Raw genomic sequence first — 22,665 nt, forward strand, 5'->3', positions numbered from 1 at the left:
TTTCTTTTTTTCTTTTTTATTTATTTATTTTATATTTATTTTATTTTATAATTTTTTTAATAAAGGGTAATTTGGTAATAAAAAAAATATAATTGGTAAAAAGGACGATTTTAAAACAAACTGAAACCTTGGGGACCATTTTTGAGCGAAAAAAAGGCGAGGGACGAAATAAATTTTCAGCCCCTACGTTGAGGACCAAAATCATACTTAACCCTTTATTTAATGATTTGAATTTAAAATCTTAATAGCCTGTACCCCACATCCATTTTATTCAATTTAGCTACACTAGAAAATAAATGTTCAAATAACTTTCAGCAGTTATAATCTGTAGATTATATAATTTTTTATTTTTCTATATTTTTTAGGAAAATTATTATTATGCGAATGTGTAGCTACATACTAATTAAAATAGCGTAGCTTAATCCATTTAACAACTTAAAAGTGGGATTTTAACCAAGTTTTTTTGGTAGTAAATACCGAAGAATATTACCAACGACTTCTTTTGAATACTCAAAGAGGATGTATGAGTTTTCGAGATATAAGAACAGTAGGAGGAATAATTTATGCTACGTATAGAGATGCATGTTTCGCCCTTGGACACTTGCAAGATGACAAAGAATTCATTGATGCAATTAAGGAAGCAAGCTCATGGGCCTCAAGATCATATGTTAGGAGGTTATTTGTCATTCTATTAACATCCAACAATATCTCAAGACCAGAACATGTTTGGGATGGATGTTGGCATGAACTCTCAGATGATATTTTGTATCGATAAAGAGGCGTGATGAACATGAGGGGTCAGTTTTTATTAATTGCAATGATAAAAGTTCTTTCTTATTGATCATTTTTAGTTTGATTGAATTTTTACAGTATCGTATAATATACAGAGTTAACAATGTCAGATGATGAGATTAAGCAGTTGTGCTTAATGGATATAGACAAGATCTTACATTCCTATGGTAAAACCTTGAAAGACTATCCTCTTATGCCTTTAGCAACTAAAGTTGATAGTTCTTTGTTAACCGAAAGGGTTATTAGGGAAGAGCTAAACTTTAACAGGGATGATTTAAAGAAAAATACCCCATACATGTTAGCCATCGCAACACCTGAGCAGAAATATGCATTCGATAAAATTGTTACAGCTGTGTATTGTGATGAAGGGCGGTTTTTTCTTTGTGTATGGTCATGGGGGTACTGAAAAAACATTTCTCTGGAACCTTATGTCTGTTGAGATTTGCTCAAGGGTGATATAGTGTTAAACGTTGCTTCGAGTGGTATTGCATCTTTACTTCTTCCTAATGGAAGAATGACACACTCAAGGTTCAAAATACCGCTGAATATAACTGAGGATTCTGTATGTAACATCAAACCTGGTTCCCCTCAAGCAATGTTGCTGTTGAAAGCCAAACTTATAATTTGGGATGAGGCTCCAATGGTTAGTAGGTACTGCTATAAAGCTCTTGATAAATGCTTGGGTGATATCATGAGGTGTTCTCCAACATATAGCAAAGATTTGCCCTTTGGAGGAAAATTGGTTGTACTAGGTGGAGACTTTAGACAAATTCTTCCTGTCATTCCACGAGGATCGAGACAAGATATCGTTCATTCAACCGTGAATTCGTCTTACCTTTGGAAGTGTTGTTAGGTGCTCAAACTAACAAAAAACATGAGACTTTTTATAGGGACGGCTGCTTCAGATCAAGATGAGACAGAGTAATTTAGTGAGTGATTATTGAAAGTTGGTGATGGTCTAATAGGTTACAATATGGATGGTGAATCTGAATAGATATGTCTTCCAGGAGATATTCTTATTCCTTCTTTGGACCAGCATTTGATGAGTTGATTCATTTTTCTTATCCAAATATTTTGGAAAACATGTCCACAAAGGATTTTTTCAAAACAAGAACTATACTGGTTCCCATGCTAGACATCATTGAAGAGGTCAACAACCATTTGATGGCTATCATTCCTGGAGGGAAAAATTATATCTTAGTTCGGATTCCATTTGTAAGGATGAAAGAAATATGGAGAGTCAACTAGATCTCTATGGTCCTGAATTACTGAATACCATAAATTGCTTTGGTTTGCCTCCACATAAATTAATACTCAAGATTGGTGTCCTGATGATGTTATTGAGGAATATTGACCAATTCAGTGGTCTTTGTAATGGTACAAGGCTACAAGTTAGGAAGCTTGGAAATCATGTCATAGAATGTGAAGTCTTAACGGGTAACAATGTTGGTCATATTGCTTTGATTCCAAGAATGAATATGGTACTTGTACGGTAGGTCGGGTACCAGACGATTCAGGTTGGTACTTTGGTTGATGAGGGGGAATCGCCTGGTTCCGGGTCACTGGGTTCAAGGGGGGTGCAGCCGACGTTCCGAGCTCTTCGTGTGGAGAGGGAGTGTCACCTGCAAAGACACTCCGATGCTCTAGTCAGTCAAGTTTGCAGGCGAAGGATGTGAGAAACGGGTCCCACAAGGGCAGAACCCACCTTCCTAGAAGCTTCCTTATACAGCTGTAGAGATCTGTCCAGGACGCGTGTCCGGGTCGGTATTTGAACGCCTCGCACCCGACCATTCGGGTCGGGTGGTACATGGGTCGGGTCAGCATATTTTATATGTGGGCCAGGCCGTAACAGTGCCCCCAACACGCCAGCAATGATCGTGAGGGTTGTTGGTGGCGTGTTATCTCTTCTTTCGTACGTTGTCGCCAGGTCAGCCGCCCGTGGAGAGGACGTGCCTCTTGCGCACGTGTTTCTTCGTTGTTGGGATAACCGTTCGTCACCTCATTCCTCGCGCAGAGCATTAAATGCTCATAATGGGTTATTTCAAAACCCCGCGCACAAAGACTATTTTACCCCTAGGCCTTTCGCGCTTCTTGAGTCTGGCAGTTTTAAACAGTTTTGCCTTTTGTTTTTGTCTCATTTCTTCACTCCATCCATCTCCATCTTCTTCTCTCTCAAGTTTCCCAGAGCATCATTTATGCGTCCCTGTGCATTTGCTCCTTTTCCCTCTCTTTCAAATTTTTGCAGCTAATCCAGGTAAACATTCATCTCCTCTCTTTCTGCTTCATGTTCATTTTACCTCCGTCATTAGTTCTTCTGCATGCATGCTGCTTGTTTGATTTGTATGCTAGATGACCTTAGCGTTAAGTAGGTACGTTATGGGAGTTACCATTCCAGGGTATTAGCTTTTTAGGCTTTAACTTGGATTCTACTTCAGCCATGCTTAGTTTTAGTTACTGAATAGACTAACGGTAGTTTTTGGGGTTTTTCCGAGCTCCCGACCTCATAGACTAACTGAGTAGTACCCCCACTGTAGGTATGCCTCGCATCGTCTCACGAGCTTCCACCTCCGCTATAGGTTACGACTCGTACGCTTGGGGGACTTCCAATGTGAAAGAATCCCCAAACCAGATGGGCGAGGAGGAGCTTACCGAGTCCCGCCAAGCCGAGTACTTGTGCGGCAAAACTGACGAGGAGGCCAATTATGACATTTTCGTTTCTGCCCCCGGTGAGCGGCTATACGATCTCAACTTCCACTCCCCCGTGTTCTCGATTGGATTTGGTTTTATAAGTCCATGTTTACCCATGTGGGGGTCTGTATTCCTTTTTTTGCCTTTCAAATGGCGCTCCTTAACCGGATCTCCGTGGTGCCATCGCAGCTGCATCCAAACAATTAGGCTTCTATCCGCTGTTTCGAGATGGTGTGTGAATACCTAGAGCTGCCGGTGTTCGTTGACGTTTTTCTTTATTTTTTCAACCTCGCAAATCCTTCCAAGGAAGGGAAAGCGAGGAAAGGGTTCATGTCCTTCCGATCTGCCCAGGGTCGAAGGATTTTTGGCTTGTTTGAAGACTCTTACCATGGGTATAAGGATAAATATTTTAAGGTGCGCCCAGTCGAAGGTCGTCATCCCTTCTGGATGTCGTTAGAAGGGGAACGCCTCATCCTGACGTATTAGAGTTTTGGGGCAGGGTCCAACACCTTTATTAAGGTGACTTACAAGGGGATATCCGTTGTGGACAGAAAGATTGCCGACATGTTGTTGGCCGTCTTTGTGAGAAATCATGTGAATCCCCACCTCTTTATGGGTGACCGGGAGGTCACCAGAAATTATATTTGTGAGTAGCTCTGACTTGTGTTTCTTGCATTGTTACTTTGATTGGTTATGCCGATTTCACGACTAACTTGTTTATTTATTTGTTGCGGTGGAGATGTCTGCCGAGGTGACAGGCCTTGAGAATTTGTTCAAGACTTTTTTGGAGGAAAGCGATGGAGAGAAGGCTGATGGGAAGCCAGAGACTCCTAAAGAGGATCAGCCGGTGCCCTCTTCCCGTGATGCCGAGATGTCGGACAAACATTCTGACGGGGCGCATGTCTCTCCCATTCATGAGGAGGCGGCCGGTACTGGGCATTCGACCTCCGCCCAACAAGTCGATGATGATGATGACTTGAAGGTTATCCCCACCCCCAAGAAGCAGAGGTCATTTTCCAGCCCTGAAGGAGCCCTCACCGTGATGGAGAGGAACTTTGACGCTGGGACCTTCATAGATGCCCAGTTGCTTCCCGGCACCAAGGAGCACTTCCATGGCTCCGACCTCGTGGGGCAGGCAAGGTGGATGTACCGTACCCTCCTCCATGGTGCTGCTATGGCTCGGAAGGCCGAGTTCGAGTTGTCGGGGATGCAGTCGCTGCGCAGGAAGCTTGAATCTGCTGTTACAACCAATAATCAATTCAAAACTCAAGTTGAAATGCTTCGGGAGCAGCTGTCCAAGGCGGAGGAAAAGCTTAAGGCTGTCGAGGAGAAGGCCGCGTCTGCTGAGGAAAAATTGAAGACCTCTGATGCTACCGTATCCCGTCTAACAGAGCGGGAGATGACTTTGGAAAGTCAGCTCAATGCTGCGCAAGGTCGGGTGGTCGCTTTGGAGAAGGAACGTGATGTGGCCGACTCGTCAGCTAAGACCGCTCAAACTGAGGCCGAAGAGCTTAAGAAGAAGCATAAAGAGACAGTGAAGTAGGGATAGAGTGCGATCCTGATGACTGAGGAAGCTCTTAAGGCCCAGGTGAAGATCATGGCTCCCGACTTTGACACGTCGGCAACTGGTGTCTTTAAAACAATCAGGGATGGCAAGATTGTTGACATGCCCAAGAAATGATCTCATGTTTCTTTGTATTTTGTTTGTAGAACTTGTGGGACAAGCTTTTTAATACTTTAGTAGTCACTTGGTCGACTTGTGGTTATCATCTTTTCTTGCTTATTGGTAGAACGTTTTTGTTTTGTTTTGTTACTGTTTTGCTGGTATGGGCTTGTTGCTCATGTTTGTTTACCGTTGTGCTGGTATTTCGATGCAGCCAAGTCATGGCTTTACTATTGCTGTAACCATTTGTTATGGCTTTAGCTTAGTTGGCTCCCGGGGTGATCAGTCCCGGGGCACCGTATCGTGGTCCTGTTTAATTTTGACAAAGAACTTGTTAACACGGGATGTGTAAATAGAGAAGAGCAAGTGGGGAGGTAACTTTGTCAAGTAAACGTTAATCAACAATTAAACAAGTGTATTTCCTTGCCGTAATAAGTATTTAACAAAAGTAAATCACTGAGCTCGTCAGATCGCCTAATCGGCATGTTTGAGCTAGGAATAAAATCTTCTCAAGTTACCTGCGTTCCAAGTTCTCGGGACTTCCTTGCCATCGAGCTTCTCTAATTTGTAGGCGCCCTTGCCAATAACCTCTTTGACTCTATAGGGGCCTTCCCAGTTTGCCGCCAGTTTACCTTCCCCTTGGGTCGGTAACCCGATATTGTTGCGTCGCAGGACGAGGTCATTTTACTCAAATTCTCTATTGAGCACTTTGGTGTTGTAGCGTAGAGCCATTCTTTGCTTTAGTGCTACTTCTGACAAATGGGCCATCTCCCTAACCTCATCTGCTAGGTCCTTTTCCACCGCTTCCTCTACTCTCTTCAGGAGTAATCGTGTGCTCGAAGTGCCGGCAACCGAGCTAAGCCTAATAACGTCCTCCCGACCTTTCGCACAGTGGGGAGTCGACCTACTGGGAGCTTTCCCGATCGACCCGGGGCAAGTCAAATACCTCATAGCTGCTATCGACTACTACACCAAATGGATAGAGGCTGAACCACTAGCCAGCATATCCTCAGCCAATTGTCGAAAGTTTATGTGGAGGCAGGTGATAACTCGATTCGGCATCCCGGAAGTCGTTGTCTCTGATAACGGGACACAGTTCGCTGACAAAAAGTTCGCAGAGTTCCTCACCGGCCTGGGCATAAAGCAAAAATTTTCCTCTGTAGAGCATCCCCAGACGAATGGTCAAGTTGTAGCCGCAAACATGGTCGTCTTGCTGGGCCTCAAGAAACGGATGGATAACAAAAAAGGTGCATGGGCTGACGAACTCACCTCGGTTCTCTGGTCTTACCGAACAACCGAGCAGTCGTCCACAGGAGAAACCCCTTTCCGCCTGACATACGGGGTGGACGCAATGATACCTGTAGAGATTGGTGACCCGAGCCCACGATTACTCCTGAAGAGAATAGAGGAAGCGGTGGAAAAGGACCTAGCAGATGAGGCTAGGGAGATGGCCCATTTGTCAGAAGTAGCACTAAAGTAAAGAATGGCCCTACGCTACAACACCAAAGTGCTCAAGAGAGAATTTGTGGAAGTTGGCGTTCTCTTGGCACTTGACGCATTTCCTTACGAATTCTTTGGAGTCCATCATCATCGATGGCAAGTAATATCCAGCTCGGATGAGCTTTCTTGCTAGGGCTTTGCCCCCGATGTGGTGACCACAGCACCCCTCGTAGACCTCTCTGAGTACGTAGTCCATTTGGTCGGGATGCAGGCACTTCAGTAAGGGCTAACTGAGTCCCTTTTTAAACAGTTGACCTTGTATGATTGCATATTTGGCTGCCTCCATTCTCAACGCTTTGGCTGCCTTCTCGTCGTTGGAGAGTTTCCGTTTTTTAGGAAATCAGTGATGGGGTCCATCCAGGAGGGGCCTATCTTTGTCAGGTGGAGGGCAACTGTTGGTTCTTTTATCATGCCTTGAATGAGGGACCGGTTGCCGACGCCCCGTATCGTGCTTGCTAACTTGGATAGGAGGTCTGCCTGATAAATCCCATTTTTAGGGTTTATCCTGTGCTTAATCTAGTAGGATTTTATCCATTATTCTCACACTTATTCATACAATTCGCATGTTTTATGTTTTCCTTCCTGATTTTGTGCTATGATTGAAAACATGCTTCTTTGGCTTTAAATTGATAATAATAATCCTCTCTTTGTTTTACCATTAGATGCCTTGATATGTGTGTTAAGTGTTTTCAGAGATTACAGCGTAGGAATGGCTTAGAAGATGGAAAGGAATCATGCAAAAGCGGAAGGAATACAAGAAACTGAAGGAACTGCTAAAGCTGTCCACCCTAACCTCCTGGTACTAAATCGACCATAACTTGAGCTATAAAGGTCCAAATGATGCGATTTCAGTTGTGTTGGAAAGCTAACATTCGGTGCTTTGCAACGATATATAATTTGCCATAGCTGCCCCAAAGCCAAGCGACACGAACGTGTGGATCACGCGGACGCATGACCTGGCAAAAACCCAATCCGCGCGAACGCGTGGACGACGCTTCCGCGTGACTTTGCAGCGACCTGTACGTACCAAAAATCACTGGGGGCGATTTCTTGGCTATTTTTGACCCAGTTTTCTGCCCAGAAAACATAGATTATAGGCTATAATGTGGGAGAATGCATTCATTCAACAAAATACAACATTCAAATACATAATTTTAGGTTTAGATGTAGTTTTAGAGAGAGAGATGCTCTCTCCTGTCTCTTAGGATTTAGGATTTCTATTATGATTAGGCTACTTCTCTTCATTCCAGGTTCAATGTTTCTTTAATTTACTTTCTAGTATTATTTATTCTATTACTTTAATTATTATTTATCTTTTCAAATTGGCTTATGAACTCTTCATGTTAAGATTTGAATATTCTATTTAATTCAATTTGAGGTATTTCAGATTAATGATTGTTTAACTATATTTATGATGCTTTCAGTTTAATTTAGATTTATTTTCCCTTTTGGCTTCGGCTAAGTGATTGGTAACACTTGAGTTGTCAAACTCAACAGTTGATTGAGATTTGGGAATTGTTGATTAATTTGGATTGCTCTAAAGCTAGTCTTTCCACGGGAGTTGACTAGGACTTGAGGATCAAATTAATTAGTCCACTTGACTTTCCTTTGTTTAGTAAGGGTTAACTAAGTGGGAGCAAAAGCCAATTCTCATCACACCTGATAAGGATAACTAGGATAGAATTTCCAGTTCTTATACCTTGGCAAGAGTTTTCTTTATAATTATTAATTTATTTTTCTTGCCATTTAAATTACTTGTTCCTTATTTCAAAAATCCAAAAACATACCTTTTTCCATAACTAATAATAAATCATACTTCCCGACCCGAGGTTTAAATACTTCGGTTATAAATTTTATTGGGTTTTGTTACTTGTGACAACCAAATTTTTGTATGAAAGAATTCTCTGTTGGTTTAGAAACTATACTTACAACGCGATTATTCTTATAAAAATTCTTTACCGATAGAAAATCTAGATCGTCACTGCCCATGTGTTCCTTTCCCTTGGAACGTGTTGGACCGCGACCTCCTCGAATTGTTTGCTCAGCTCTTTGACCTTCTCCAAGTACTTCTGTAATAGCGAGTCTCTGGCTTGGTAGCTTCCATTTACCTGCGAGGTGATGACCTGTGAGTCACTGCACACTTCCAGCCTCGTAGCCCCGACTTCTCGAGCAAAGATCAAGCCGCCCAGGAGGGCTTCGTACTCCGCTTGGTTGTTTGATACGGGAAACTCGAACTTGATTGATTGTTCGTATATGACCCCATCAGGGATTTCCAAGATGATCCCGGCACCTCCGGACATTTGGTTGGAGGCCCCGTCAACATGGAGCCTCCACCGTATGCCCACCTCCTCGGTCGAGTCACCCGTTACCTCTACCCAGAAGTCTGCCATTGCTTGTGCCTTAATCGCATGTCGGGGCTCATATCGCAAATCATACTGAGATAGCTCGATGGCCCAAGTCATCATTCTTCCCGCTAAGTCAGGTTTTTAGAGCACTTGGCGGATTCCCTGGTCCGTTCTCACGACCACTTGGTGACCCTAGAAGTATTGCCGTAGTCTTCGGGAGGAGATTAGCAGTGCCAGGGCCAGCTTCTCTAATTTGCTATATCTCAGTTCTGCTCCTTGCAGTGCTCTACTCACAAAGTAAATTGGTTGTTGAACCTTCCCTTCTTCCTGTACCAAAACTGCCGCCAGCGCTTCCTCCGTTATGGCCAGGTATAGGTAGAGTGGCTCTCCGGCCTTGGGCTTCCTGAGTATCAGGGGTGTTGCCAGGATTTCTTTGAAGTGGTTGAATGCTTCCTCGCACGCAGGAGTCCATTCAAATGCTATCCCCTTTTTCATCAGATTGAAGAAGGGCAGGGCCTTTGCTGCCGATGCGCCGAGGAAACGGGACAGCGCGGTGAGCCTTCCTACCAACCGCTGAACGTCTCTGACACAACCCGGGCTTTTCATCTGGAGTATCGCTTGGCATTTTTCAGGGTTGGCTTCCACCCCCTTTGGGTTATCATGAATCCTAGTAACTTTCTGGCCTCCATGGCAAAGGCGCACTTAAGCGGGTTGAGCCTCATGCCGTATTGTCTGAGGGACACGAACACATTCCCCAGGTCGCTTAGGATCCCGAGCACGGGTGGTGTTGCGAGGATCTCTTTGAAATGCTTAAATGCTTCCTCACACGCCGGGGTCCATTCAAACACTATCCATTTTTTCACGAGGTTGAAAAATGGCAGCACGCTAGCAGCCGATGCTCCAAGGAAACGGGATAAGGCGGTGAGTCTACCTGACAGCCTCTGAACATCCTTGACACAACCCGGACTCTTCATTTGGAGTATTGCTTGGCACTTTTCCAGGTTGGCTTCAACCCCCCTTTGGGTTATCATGAACCCTAGGAACTTTCCTGCTTCCATGGCAAAGGCACATTTGAGTGGGTTGAGCCTCATGCCATGTTGTCGAAGGGAGACGAACACGTTTCCCAGGTCGCTTATGAGGTCCTCAGGCCGGGTGGTTTTTGCGAGGATATCATCTACATACACCTCCACCATTTTGCCTATGAGGTCACTAAATATCTTGTTCATTAGCCTTTGGTACGTTGCCCCAGCGTTCTTCAGGCCGAATGGCATTACCTTGTAGCAATATATCCCTCCCGGCGTTATGAATGCCGTTTTCTCTTCATCAGGCCGGTGCATCGGTATCTGATTATAGCCTGAATAAGCGTCCATAAAGCTCAGATACCGATATCCCGCCGCCGCATCGACAAGTGCATCAATGTTGGGCAGAGGGTAGCAGTCCTTGGGGCATGCTTTGTTGAGATCAGAGTAATCCACACACATCCTCCATTTCCCATTGTGCTTTTTCACTAGAACTACATTCGACAGCCATGTCGAGTAGTCGAGTTCTCGAATAAATCCTGCTTCGAGTAGGCTAGCTGTCTGCCTGGCCACCTCCTCCGCTCGCTCTTGCGACATTTTCCTTCTCCTTTGAGATACCGGTCTGGCCTCCGCCATCACGGCCAAGTGATGTGACATGAGTTGGGGTCTATCCCCGGTATATCGGCTGGCATCCATACTAATAGGTCGCCGTTAGCCCTGATCATTTCCATTAGAGGCCCCTTTAGGTCGTGTGGGAGGTTTCTGTTCACGTAGGTGAACTTCTCCTCGGTACCCCGACTGAACCTCTCTAAGTTCCCTTCCGGCTCGGGTCTCGGCTTGTCGCTAACTCTGGCGTCCAAGTCGGCGAGGAACACCCCCGATGCTTCTTTAGATTTCTTCCTTAAGGAGAGGCTGGCATTGTCACAAGCGACTGCTGTTTTCAAGTCTCCTTTTATGGATCCCACGGATCCGTCATCAGCTATAACTTCATTATCAACATCTTTGTGCTGATCACTGCTCCGAGGTCGTTGACAGTCTTCCTCCCTAGGATGACGTTGTAGCCCGTGGAGTGTAGAACCACGAACTCGGCCATTACCGACCTTCGCCCCAGTCTTGACCAACAGATATTGGTAGGGAGATTATCCCATCTGGCTTGATGAAGTAGTCACCCAAACCTACCACAGCGTGCTGGTGTGTCTTTAAATCGGCATCTCGTAGGCCCAAAGCGTCGAACACGTTGTGAAACATGATATTCGAGTCAGCCCCGGTGTCCACGAGGATCCATTTGATGAGGCCGGTTCCCACTCTGGCCGTGATGACCATGGGAGGGTTTTCTGCGGCCTCATCGAACCATTGGTCCTCTGGACTAAATGAGATGGGTGGGAGCCTCTTGGAGCTTCGCACAGAGGATGAGGAAACCGCCAGGACCTTGGCGTCTTTCTTGTTTGCCGACCTCGACCTTGGGGGTGCGTCTCTTGCCGTTACCACGTTCATTATGGTAAGACTGTGTTCGTTGTCCTCGGGCTCGTGACATCGCTTCACTACGCGGATCTTGTCCTCTTCCTCGCGGTCGCGATCTCGCCTCCTTGGCTCCCTGATGAGGTGGGAGAATTCGGCCTGTTTTCCGTCCCATATCGCTTGTTCCAGCGCGTCCTTCAGGTCAAAGCAATCCTGTGTCTTGTGCCCATAGCCTTTGTGATAATCATAATCGAGGCTCTTGTTTCCCCCGGTCTGGTCCTTCAGAGGTCGGGGCTTCGACAAAATTCCCTTCTCCGCTATCTGTTGATAAACTTCTATGATGGGGACAGTGGGGGGTGTAATTGGTGAACTTCCCGACTCGAGGATACGGCCTGGGTGTCTTGCTCGGACCGCCGTCTCTGGCGTGTTCCTTCTGTCTTTCTCCGCTTCCGTGCTGCTGGGTTTGATTGTAGGGGGGCTGCCGTTTGTTGGCAACCACGACCTGGCTGACTTCTTCATCGTTAATGTATTCTCTGGCTATACTTTCGATCTCCTGCATTGTCCAGACCAGCTTCGTGGTGAGGTGCTTTCTGAAGTCCTCGTTTAGAAGTCCATTCGTCAGGCACAGACTAGCAACCGAATCAGTCAGCCCGTCAATCTCCAAGCACTCGTCGTTGAACCGGTCTAGATATTTCCTGGTCGGTTCGCCAGACCTCTGCGTCACCCCGAGCAGATTGATCGGGTGATTTTCCTTTGCGATTCTGGTAGTAAATTGGGCTAGGAAGGCGTGGCTAATTTCCAAAAACCTGGCCACCAAGCCCTGCGGGAGGCTGTTAAACCACTGTATTGCAGGTCCCGCGAGAGTGACCGGAAAAGCGCGGCACCTTACCTCATTTCCCACTCCCTCCAGGTTCATTGAAAGAACTGAAGATTGATGGTTTAGAAGTTATAGTAAACTCTCGTTACAAGTATAGTTACTAAACCAAGCAATCAACCTTTCTTACAAACGTTTTGGTTGTCACAAGTAACAAACCCCTTAAAAATTGATAACCGAAGTATTTAAACCTCAGGTCGTCTTCTCAAGGAATTGCAGGGAAGTATGTTCTTATTATTGGTTATAGAGATTGTAAATCGGGGTTTTGAAGATAAGGAACAAGTAATTTAAATTGCAATTAAAATAAGTAAATGACTGTAAAATAAATAAATAACTGTAAAATAAACTTTTGGCAAGGTATGAGAAATTAAGAGTTCTATCCTAGTTATCCTTATCAATGATGATGAAAATTGAACCTTAATTCCACTTAGTTAACCTTTGCTAGAGCAAGGGAAAGTCAAGTGACTAATTAGTTAGGTCCTCAAATCGTAAGTAATCCCTAAGGAAAGATTGGAATTATTGAAGTTCAATTCAATTAGCAAAGATAACAATTATCAATCATGTTTGAGTTTGATAACTCCTGAGTTACTGATTTCTTAACCAAGACCAAAAAGGGAAAAAGTAAATCTACCAGAATAAAAATGTCTTCAGATTTGGAAGCAACAGTAATATAAATAAAAGAAACAATTGTAAACTGAAATACCTCAAATAACATTAATTCAAAAGAGTAATCTGTAACATAGAAGAATTCATAAGCTAAATTGGAAAGATAAATATCAATTAAAGTAATAAAATAAAAGTATAAAAATAAATTAAAGGAACATTGAACCTGTGATGAAGAAGAAATAATTCTAAATCCTAAAACTAAATCCTAAGAGAGAGGAGAGAACCTCTCTCTCTAAAAACTACATCTAATCCTCAAATTGTGAATTATGAAAGCCTCCTTATGAACGGATGCATTCCCCCACTTTATAGCCTCTAATCTGTGTGTTCTGGGCTGAAAACTGGGTCAAAAGCAGCCCAGAAATCGCTCCCTACGATTTCTGTTACGTTCAGGTCGCGGGCAAGTGACGCGGAGGCGTCGTCCACGCGTCCGCGCGGATTGAAGTTTGCAGATGCGACGCAGGTGCGTCATTCACGCGTTCGCGTCGCTTAACTTCAGGGAAGCTATGGCAAATTATATATCAAATCGAAGCCCCGGATGTTAGCTTTCCAACGCAACTGGAACCGCATAGTTTGGACCTCTGTAGCTAAAGTTATAACCGTTTGAGGCGTAGAGGTCAGGCTGGACAGCTTAGCAGTTTCTCCAACTTCTTGTATTCCTTGCACTTTTGCATGCTTCCTTTCTATCCTCTGAGCCATTCCTGCCCTGTAATCTCTAAAATCACTTAACACACATATCAAGGCATCTAATGGTAATAAGAGAGATTAAACATAGGGAACTTAAGGCCAAAGAAGCATGTTTTCAATCAAAGCACATAATTAGGAAGGCAAATGTAAAACCATGCAAATAGTATGAATAAGTGGCTAAAGAGTTGATAAAAACCACTCAATTGAGCACAAGATAAACCATGAAATAGTGGTTTATCAACCTCCCCACACTTAAACATTAGCATGTCCTCATGCTAAGCTCAAGAGAAGCTATAAAAGTAGTGAAGAGGAATAATAGAATGTATGAAATGCAACCTATCTGTATGAATGCAACTACATGCAAAATGTTTCTACCTACTTGGTTAAAAGTAAATAAGCTCTTCAAGACAAACATAAATCAGATTTTACTAATTCAAATCATACAACAGAAAGCAAGTAAACTTGTAAGAAGATAGCTCATGAAAGCAGGGAACATAGAATTAAGCATTGAACCCTTACTGGTAGTGTATATCACTCTAATCTCTCAAGTGTCTAGGGTTAATCACTCTACTCTTCCCTAATCCTGCTTTCTAAACTTTGTTCTTCATCTAACCAATCAACAAATATTTAGTACACCAATACAAACATCATGAGGTCTTTTCAGGGTTGTAATGGGGCTGAGGTAAATGTAAGGATATATGTATGGCCAAGTGAGCTTTATAAATTGAATCTTTAATTAACCTAAGCTTTTACCTAACATACATATACTCTATATAACTTTAGAATCATCCCTAGCTACACATAATTCCCACTTTTGTATGTTTCCCATACTCAAGTACCAAATTTTTTATATTTCTTTACTTTTATCACATGTGCATTGATCTTTTTATTAACTTAGCATTGGGGTAATTTTGTCCCCTTATTTATTTATTTATTTATTGAATATTTTTGGATTTTTCTCTTTTTTTTTGTAGAGAAATAAACATAACTTATCAATGCACATGGATTTTCTATTATTTTTCTATTTTGGTTTTTCATGAGTAGGTTCCCGAATTCCCAATATTCAAATAAATTAGAAACATGATACATTCCCTTATTAGCCCATGTTCCCACAATTTCCCCACACTTAGTTGATGCACAATCTCTATCTTAAGCTAACCAAAGATTCAATTGGGATTTTTAATTTGTTTTTCTGCTTAAGGCTAGTGATGTGGTAAAATATAGAATAAATGAGATTAAAAAGGCTCAACGTGGCAAACAAAAGTGATTGAAAGGATAGGCTTATTTGGGATAAGTGAGTAAAAATTAAATAATGGCCTCAATCATATGCAAGCATGTAAATACACTAAATATTGGACATATAGAATGGAACAAAGCAAAGGTTGCAATCATAGTGAAGAAAACACACAAGAATAAAAATTTATGGTTAAATAATGTAACCATGTAAATAAGCTCAAAATCTCACAGGTTGTGTGTTCTTTGGCTCAAAAACCATGTTACAAATACAACTTCAAACAAGTTTTAACACAAAAATTTTTTCAATTTAAATTAGTGAAATTTTTCAAAGATAGGGTCTTAAAAGAATTTTATTACTTTAACCAAGTAGTAACTAGATGCATAAAATCAAACAAATATGCAAATGCAACAACTAATTTAACAAAGAAAATTAAACATTGGTGCTAAAATTTGAAGTGACTAACCCATGAAAGTCGGTATCGACCTCTCCACACTTAAAGATTGCACCGTCCTCGGTGCATGCTGAGATGTGCAGGTGGACGGGTTGTTCCAACTGATGCTTTCCTTCAAGGATTGTGCAGATGGACTTGTTTGTCTCCCCTTTTAGAAGTTTCTCCCTTTTTCCGTCTTCGATGGCCAGCCTGAAAGAAGAGAAAAAGAAGAACAGTAATACCCAGAAGTAAAGATAAGAAAATAAATGAAGTATGGGTGGGTTAATGCCAAATGATAAGGGTCTCAATTACATGGAAGCTTCAACATGTACGTGAGAAAACAATAGAAGCCATGGCATACCAATGGTGCAAATTTTGCAACAATAGGAAAGAGAGTGAGGGAGGAGAGATAATATAAATTCATGTCAATGCAAAAGTAATACAAATATAAAAGATTGGCATTGATTTAAATAATATTACTCAATCAGAATTAAACAAGTCACTAAGCACCAAGAAAATACCAGAAATGATGTAACAGTTGAATAAGAACATTTGAACAACAATGGTAAAATAATAAATTTAGAAAAATAAAAATATGCAATGAATAAAAGTATGCAAATAAATTAAATAAAATAAAATGAAAATAAAAAAGGATGAGAAGTTAAAAAGATGAAGAAAAAGAAAGTAAGAAAGGAGAGAGAAAGAAGAAAAGATAGAAGAAATTAGGATTTGGGAAGAAAAGATAAGATAATTGGCTGATCTGGATAAGCTGTGCGGCGCAAGCGACGCGGATGCGTGGGGGACGCGGTCGCGCGACTTGCGCTAAAATTAATCGACGCGGTCACGTCAGTCACGCGGACGCGTGATGCATTTTGTGCTACTGGCGCGAGGGCAGCCTCGCGCTCGCACAACTCTCTATTCAAAATGCATTATTGCCAAATATCAGGGTAATGCGGTCGCGTGGTTGACGCGATCGCGTGAGTGGTCATGACAGGGATGTGACGCGGACGTGTGAGCCATGCGTCCACGTGGTAAGGCTGGGCGTTCAGCACCAGTCCAGCACCACTCCAACATAACTTTCGGCTATGCACCCTTTTCACGTTGATTTTCATGTCACGCGGCCTCGTGGGTGACGCGGTCGCGTGGGAGGCCAAAGTTCCCACATGACGCGGACGCGTCAGCGACGCGGTCGCGTGGATCAATTTGTGCCAAAGGCACGCCTCCAGCCACGCTCTCGCGTGACTCTCTGTTTAATTCTTTTCTTAAAACGCACTGGTGACGCGGACGCATCAGCGACGCTGCCGCGTCGCGTGCGTGTTTTTTTTTTATATATATATGCAGTATGCAGAATGCAATGCTAATGTAGATGCAATAAATAATTCCAGGTTCAATGAAAATAAAATAAAATAAAATAAAAACAAACAAAACGAAATAAAATTGAAAAAGGAACGATCATACCATGGGGGTTGTCTCCCACCTAGTACTTTTAGTTAAAGTCCTTAAGTTGGACATTTGATGAGCTTCCTGTTATAGTGGCTTATGCTTGAACTCATCCAGGAATCTCCACCAATGTTTGTGATTCCAATATCCTCCGGGATCCCAAACTAGGCATGTAAAGCCCTTAAGAAGCTTCAAACAGATTCTTAGGCTCCCGGAGTGACAAATGTCAGAGAAGATTCCAGGATCCCAAATCTTGCTTTTACACCCATTTTTGTCGGGATCTGTATTTTTCCAGCTGGGTGATAAGTAATTTGAATTCTCACTGCAGCTACCAAACAGCTTCCTAGACCCATTCAATTGAGCTTTACACCAACCTTTGCGTTTAAACTTAAAGCTTCCAACCATAATGAACCTTGCAGGACAATTCTTACCATTGACCATTTTCCTCTTACTCTTAATGCCACAAAGAGCTCTGAGTTGACCATCCGTCTCCAGTAGCCCATATTCAGTGGAATTAGAAAGCTAAGGGATATGAATTTTACCCACTTTAATGTTGTGAAGGATGATGGCAACTTAGGGGGAGGGGTCTCCAATAACTTTGGCAAAGTGATTTCAAGCTCCACTCCCTTGTGCTTTTTGACAACTTCCACCTCTTTGCAAACTTCTTTAATATCAACCTCTTCCTCTTGGTAGCTTTCTTCCAATTCAATCTCTTCTTCATTGTTTACCAAGGGTATGGGAGGTTGTGCTTCTTCTTCTTTAATCTCTATGTCTAGTCCAACGGAAGAGGATTCAAATGTAGATAAGACTTCATCAATGATTGAATCCATCTCTTGATCATCTCCTTCAAAGTTTTCAACCATGATATGCCTTGGAGGTTGTACACCCTCCTCAACATCAATTTCAAACATCTTTGAAGGAGGCTCTATAACTTGAGTTTCCCATGGAGGTTCCGCATCACCTAAGTCTTCAACCACTTCTTCCTCCTCAATGGCAGGCGTAGCTTCTTCCAATTGTTTCAATATAAAATCGTGCTGCTCACTGTCCACTAGAGTTTCTAATATCTCCTTCATGCTATGTTCTTCATTAGATTGCCCACATGAGGTCATGGGGTTCCTTGAGTGTCCGAACATCAGGAAGCTAATTGATTTATTGCTTGATTCAATTGGTGAAGTGTGGCATTAAATTTTTCAAGTGTTTCCTTGAGTTGCTCCGTTGATCCTTGAGGTGATGGATATGGACATGATGCATAGGGAGGTGGTGGTTCTTGGGAGTAATTAGGTTGGAATTGGGGTGGTTCTATGGTTTACATGGCTCATAAGGTGGTTGGTATGGTGGATAAGGGTTAAGGTCATATGGTGGTGTTTGGTGGTAAGGGGCTTGTGAGTATGGTGGTCCAAAGTTGTGTTGAGGAGATAGTTCATAGGCATATGGTGGAGGTTGTTGATAGTCCATTGGAGGTGGTTGTTGCCATGAGGGTTGATCAAATCCTTGTGGCTCCTCCCATCTTTGATTGTTCCAACCTGGATGCCTATTCTCATTGTAATTTCCTCTTCCTGCAGCATAATTGTAATCAGACTCATAGCCAAAGGGGTGAGAGTTCATAGTAGCAAATAAAAATTAAAAACAAAAATAAAAATAGTTTTAAATTAAAAGGTTATTGAAATTTAAATTTTTGAAATTGAAAATTAAATTTTGAATTTTGAAATTTGATTCTTTGAAATTTGAAATTTTGAAATTTAAAATTTTGAAATTTGAATTATAATTTTGGATTTTTGAATTTAATGAGGAAAGAGAAAAACAATAAAATGACACCAAATTTAAAATTTTTAGATCAAAATGAAGAAAACAACTAAGAACAACTTGAAGGTCAAGATGAACACGAAGAACAACTTGAAGATCAAGATGAACACCAAGAACAAATTTTTGAAAAAAAAAAATTTTAATAACTAAATAAAAGCCAATAACCTCTTAATTTACAAAAGAGCAAAAATAAAAATAAAAAACAAAAAATAAAATCAAATAAACAAGCAAAAAGTAAATATTTACAATAACCAATAATAAGGCACACGTTTGCAATTCCCCGGCAACGGCTGCATTTTGAAAGAACTGAAGATTGATGGTTTAGAAGTTATAGTAAACTCTCGTTTTAAGTATAGTTACTAAACCAAGCAATCAACCTTTCTTACAAACGTTTTGGTTGTCACAAGTAACAAACCCCTTAAAAATTGATAACCGAAGTATTTAAACCTCGGGTCGTCTTCTCAAGGAATTGCAGGGAAGTATGTTCTTATTATTGGTTATGGAGATTGTAAATCGGGGTTTTGAAGATAAGGAACAAGTAATTTAAATTGCAATTAAAATAAGTAAATGACTGTAAAATAAATAAATAATTGTAAAATAAACTTTTGGCAAGGTATGAGAAATTAGGATTCCTATCCTAGTTATCCTTATCAATGATGATGAAAATTAAACCTTAATTCCACTTAGTTAACCTTTGCTAGAGCAAGGGAAAGTCAAGTGACGAATTAGTTAGATCCTCAAATCCTAAGTAATCCCTAAGGAAAGATTGGGATTATTGAAGTTCAATTCAATTAGCAAAGATAACAATTATCAATCATGTTTGAGTTTGATAACTCCTGAGTTACTGATTTCTTAACCAAGAACAAAAAGGGAAAAAGTAAATCTACCGGAATAAAAATGTCTTCAGATTTAGAAGCAACAGTAATATAAATAAAAGAAACAATTGTAAACTGAAATACCTCAAATAACATTAATTCAAAAGAGTAATCTGTAACATAGAAGAATTCATAAGCTAAATTGGAAAGATAAATATCAATTAAAGTAATAAAATAAAAGTAGAAAAATAAAAATAAATTAAAGGAACATTGAACCTGTGATGAAGAAGAAATAATTCTAAATCCTAAAACTAAATCCTAAGAGAGAAGAGAGAACCTTTCTCTCGAAAAACTACATCTAATCCTCAAATTGTGAATTATGAAAGCCTCCTTATGAATGGATGCATTCTCCCACTTTATAGCCTCTAATCTGTGTGTTCTGGGCTGAAAACTGGGTCAAAAGCAGCCCTGAAATCGCTCCCTGCGATTTCTGTTACGTTCAGGTCACGGGCAAGTGACGCGGAGGCGTCGTCCACGCGTCCGCGCGGATTGAAGTTCGTAGATGCAACACGGGCGCGTCATTCACGCGTTCGTGTCACCTAACTTTGGGGAAGATATGGCAAATTATATATCAAATCGAAGTCCCGGACGTTAGCTTTCCAACACAACTGGAACCGCATCGTTTGGACCTCTGTAGCTAAAGTTATAACAGTTTGAGTGCGAAGAGGTAAGGCTAGACAGCTTAGCAGTTTCTCCAACTTCTTGTATTCCTTCCACTTTTGCATGCTTCCTTTCTATCCTCTGAGTCATTCCTGCCCTGTAATCTCTGAAATCACTTAACACACATATCAAGGCATCTAATGGTAATAAGAGAGGATTAAACATAGGGAACTTAACGCCAAAGAAGCATGTTTTCAATCAAAGCACATAATTAGGAAGGCAAATGTAAAACCATGCAAATAGTATGAATAAGTGGGTAAAGAGTTGATAAAAACCACTCAATTGAGCACAAGATAAACCATGAAATAGTGATTTATCAATCATCATGGCCTCGAAGGCCGTAAGGTGCTCGTGCGGGTCTTGGGTTCCGTCGTACCTCATGTCCGTCGGCTTGTCAAAGTGCTTTGGCAGCTGGACTTCGAGGATGGAATGATGAAATGGGGTTGCGCCCATTATCACTGGTCCCCGTGTTGTCCTGTTCTTCCCTCGCCGTCTTCCCAGTCTCGATCTGTGGTGCGTCTCCTTTCGTGCCTGGTGTAAATGATGGGGTCGCGGCGTCTTCTTGGGCGTCCTTCCTCCCTAGCGCTCTCGGGCTCAGATCATGGGCTAGCTGTTCGCCGGGAGTGGCCTCTCGAAGGGGAACGAGAATAGCTTGATTTGGGAGTTGGTTGGCGATGTTCCCGATCTGCCAGCCGGCGCTCCAGGTCCTACATCCTGTGACGCAGTTCCTGCATTATTCTGGCGCTGTTGTCGCCAGTTCCCCCGAAGGGGTGCCTTTCTTGAGAACGTGAGGTTCATCGTGGAGGGGACCTCGTGCGCTCCCGGGAGGAAGACACGGAGGCTTCCCCTCTGCGCTCGGCCTCGCGGCCTATTCCTCCTGGGCCCAGTACAACATCCATTCAGGCGTTCCCACAGACGGCGCCAAATGTACGGTAGGTCGGGTACCTGACGGTTCGGGTTGGTACTTAAATTGATGAGGGGAAATCCCCTGGTTCCGGGTCGCTGGGTTCAAGGGGGATGCAGCCGACATCCCGAGCTCTTCGTGTGGAGAGGGAGGTGTCACCTACAAGGACACTCCGACGCTCTAGTCAGTCAAGTGTGCAGGCGAAGGATGTGGGAATGGTATGTGACGTACCTTGGGGGAGAGTTAGGACCCTCCCCATATATACCGTGTCAGAAGCGGGTCACACAATGGCAGAACCCACCTTCCTAGAAGCTTCCTTATATAGCTGTAGAGATCTGTCCAGGACGCGTGTCCGGGTCGATATTTGAGCACGTCGCACCCGACCGTTCGGGTCGGGTCGGCCCATGTTATATGTGGGCCAGGCCGTAACAGTACTAACAAATGAAACCGTCCCAGTTAGATTCCAACGAAGACAGATTCCTATAATAGTATCGTTTACCATGACAATTAATAAGTCTCAGGGACAAACTTTATCTCATGTTAGATTGTATTTGTCCAAACCAAGTTTTACACATAGCCAATTACATGTGGCACTTTCAAAAGTTAAGAGTAAGAAAGGTTTAAAAATTTTACTTATAAATTACGTAAAAATATCTACAAATTCAACTATCAATGTTGTTTTTAGTGAAATCTTTAAAAAAATAATCTAATATAAATATTTTAATTTTTTTTTAAATTCTGTATCAATGTATAATTATTTTACTTTAAAAAATATAAAATAATTATTACTCACTTTTTGTACAGATGCATCTTCGTACAGATTTACAGATTTAAAAAGCGTATCACTAAAAGTGTTGCTTAAAGAGAAAGTGTTACCCTTAATCATTAATTTGGCTCTGATACTAATTTTTTTAAAGTTGACTTTTCTTTTAATTTCTTTTTCGAAATTTCTATTAACTCTTCATACTTTACTTTGAATAAGTTTATAATTTGTATAGATTCGATTTGTGGTGCTTTATTTAAATAATTTGCAAATTCATAATCAAAAGTGTTGACCATTTCTACTATTACTAGGTATTTATAATTCTGATTTCAATTTTATAGGTTTTCAATCTTGTTTTAGTTTATAATATTCTTTTTTGCATGGATTATTGTATATAAAATCTTTTATCTGTTTTGTCTTTTTCTTTAATATAATTTCTCAAATCTTCAAAAACTTCTTTTATTTCTACACTTTCTGTTGTTTCTAAATATCTTTTTAATTTTTCAACTTCATTCTCCATTTTTTCTTTCAACAGCTTTAATTCTTTTAAGTCATAATATAGTTTTCCAAGCATTTATAAATTTTTTTAACTCCAACTTATTTATATTTATTCTTATTTCTATCCTTTTTATTATAAGGTCATCAATTTTGATCTGAAGATTATTTAATTCCCTTTTATACTCCTTTATTTTACTTTTTAATTTTTTCGCCCTTTTTCTTTTTATTTTATTTTCTGGTCTTTCAATCTTTGTATGCTTCGTTATTTATTTTAGAATTTCTGTAAATTCTATCATCGATTCATCACTATTTTCTAGAGATTCTATTAATTTTTCTAGTTCTTCAACTTCTCTTTTCAACTTGTCA

General features: G+C 41.5%; 1 protein-coding gene across 1 annotated transcript; it reads left to right on the forward strand.

The window, feature by feature from the left end:
• LOC110268425 lies at nucleotides 896-1,645 on the forward strand. The gene is made up of 2 exons (XM_021114568.1): nucleotides 896-1,177; nucleotides 1,244-1,645. The coding sequence occupies exons 1-2, from the start codon at nucleotides 896-898 to the stop codon at nucleotides 1,643-1,645; spliced, it is 684 nt and encodes a 227-aa protein (XP_020970227.1).

The sequence above is a fragment of the Arachis ipaensis genome, chromosome B10 (genome assembly GCF_000816755.2).
Source record: "Arachis ipaensis cultivar K30076 chromosome B10, Araip1.1, whole genome shotgun sequence".
Classification (NCBI taxonomy): Eukaryota; Viridiplantae; Streptophyta; class Magnoliopsida; order Fabales; family Fabaceae; genus Arachis; species Arachis ipaensis.

Coding starts and splice junctions, on each gene's coding strand:
- LOC110268425 (XM_021114568.1), top strand. CDS start 896: ATGTCAGATGATGAGATTAAGCAGTTGTGCTTAATGGATATAGACAAG. Junction 1,178..1,243: donor AAGGGCGGTTTTTTCTTTGT/GTATGGTCATGG, acceptor GATTTGCTCAAG/GGTGATATAGTGTTAAACGT.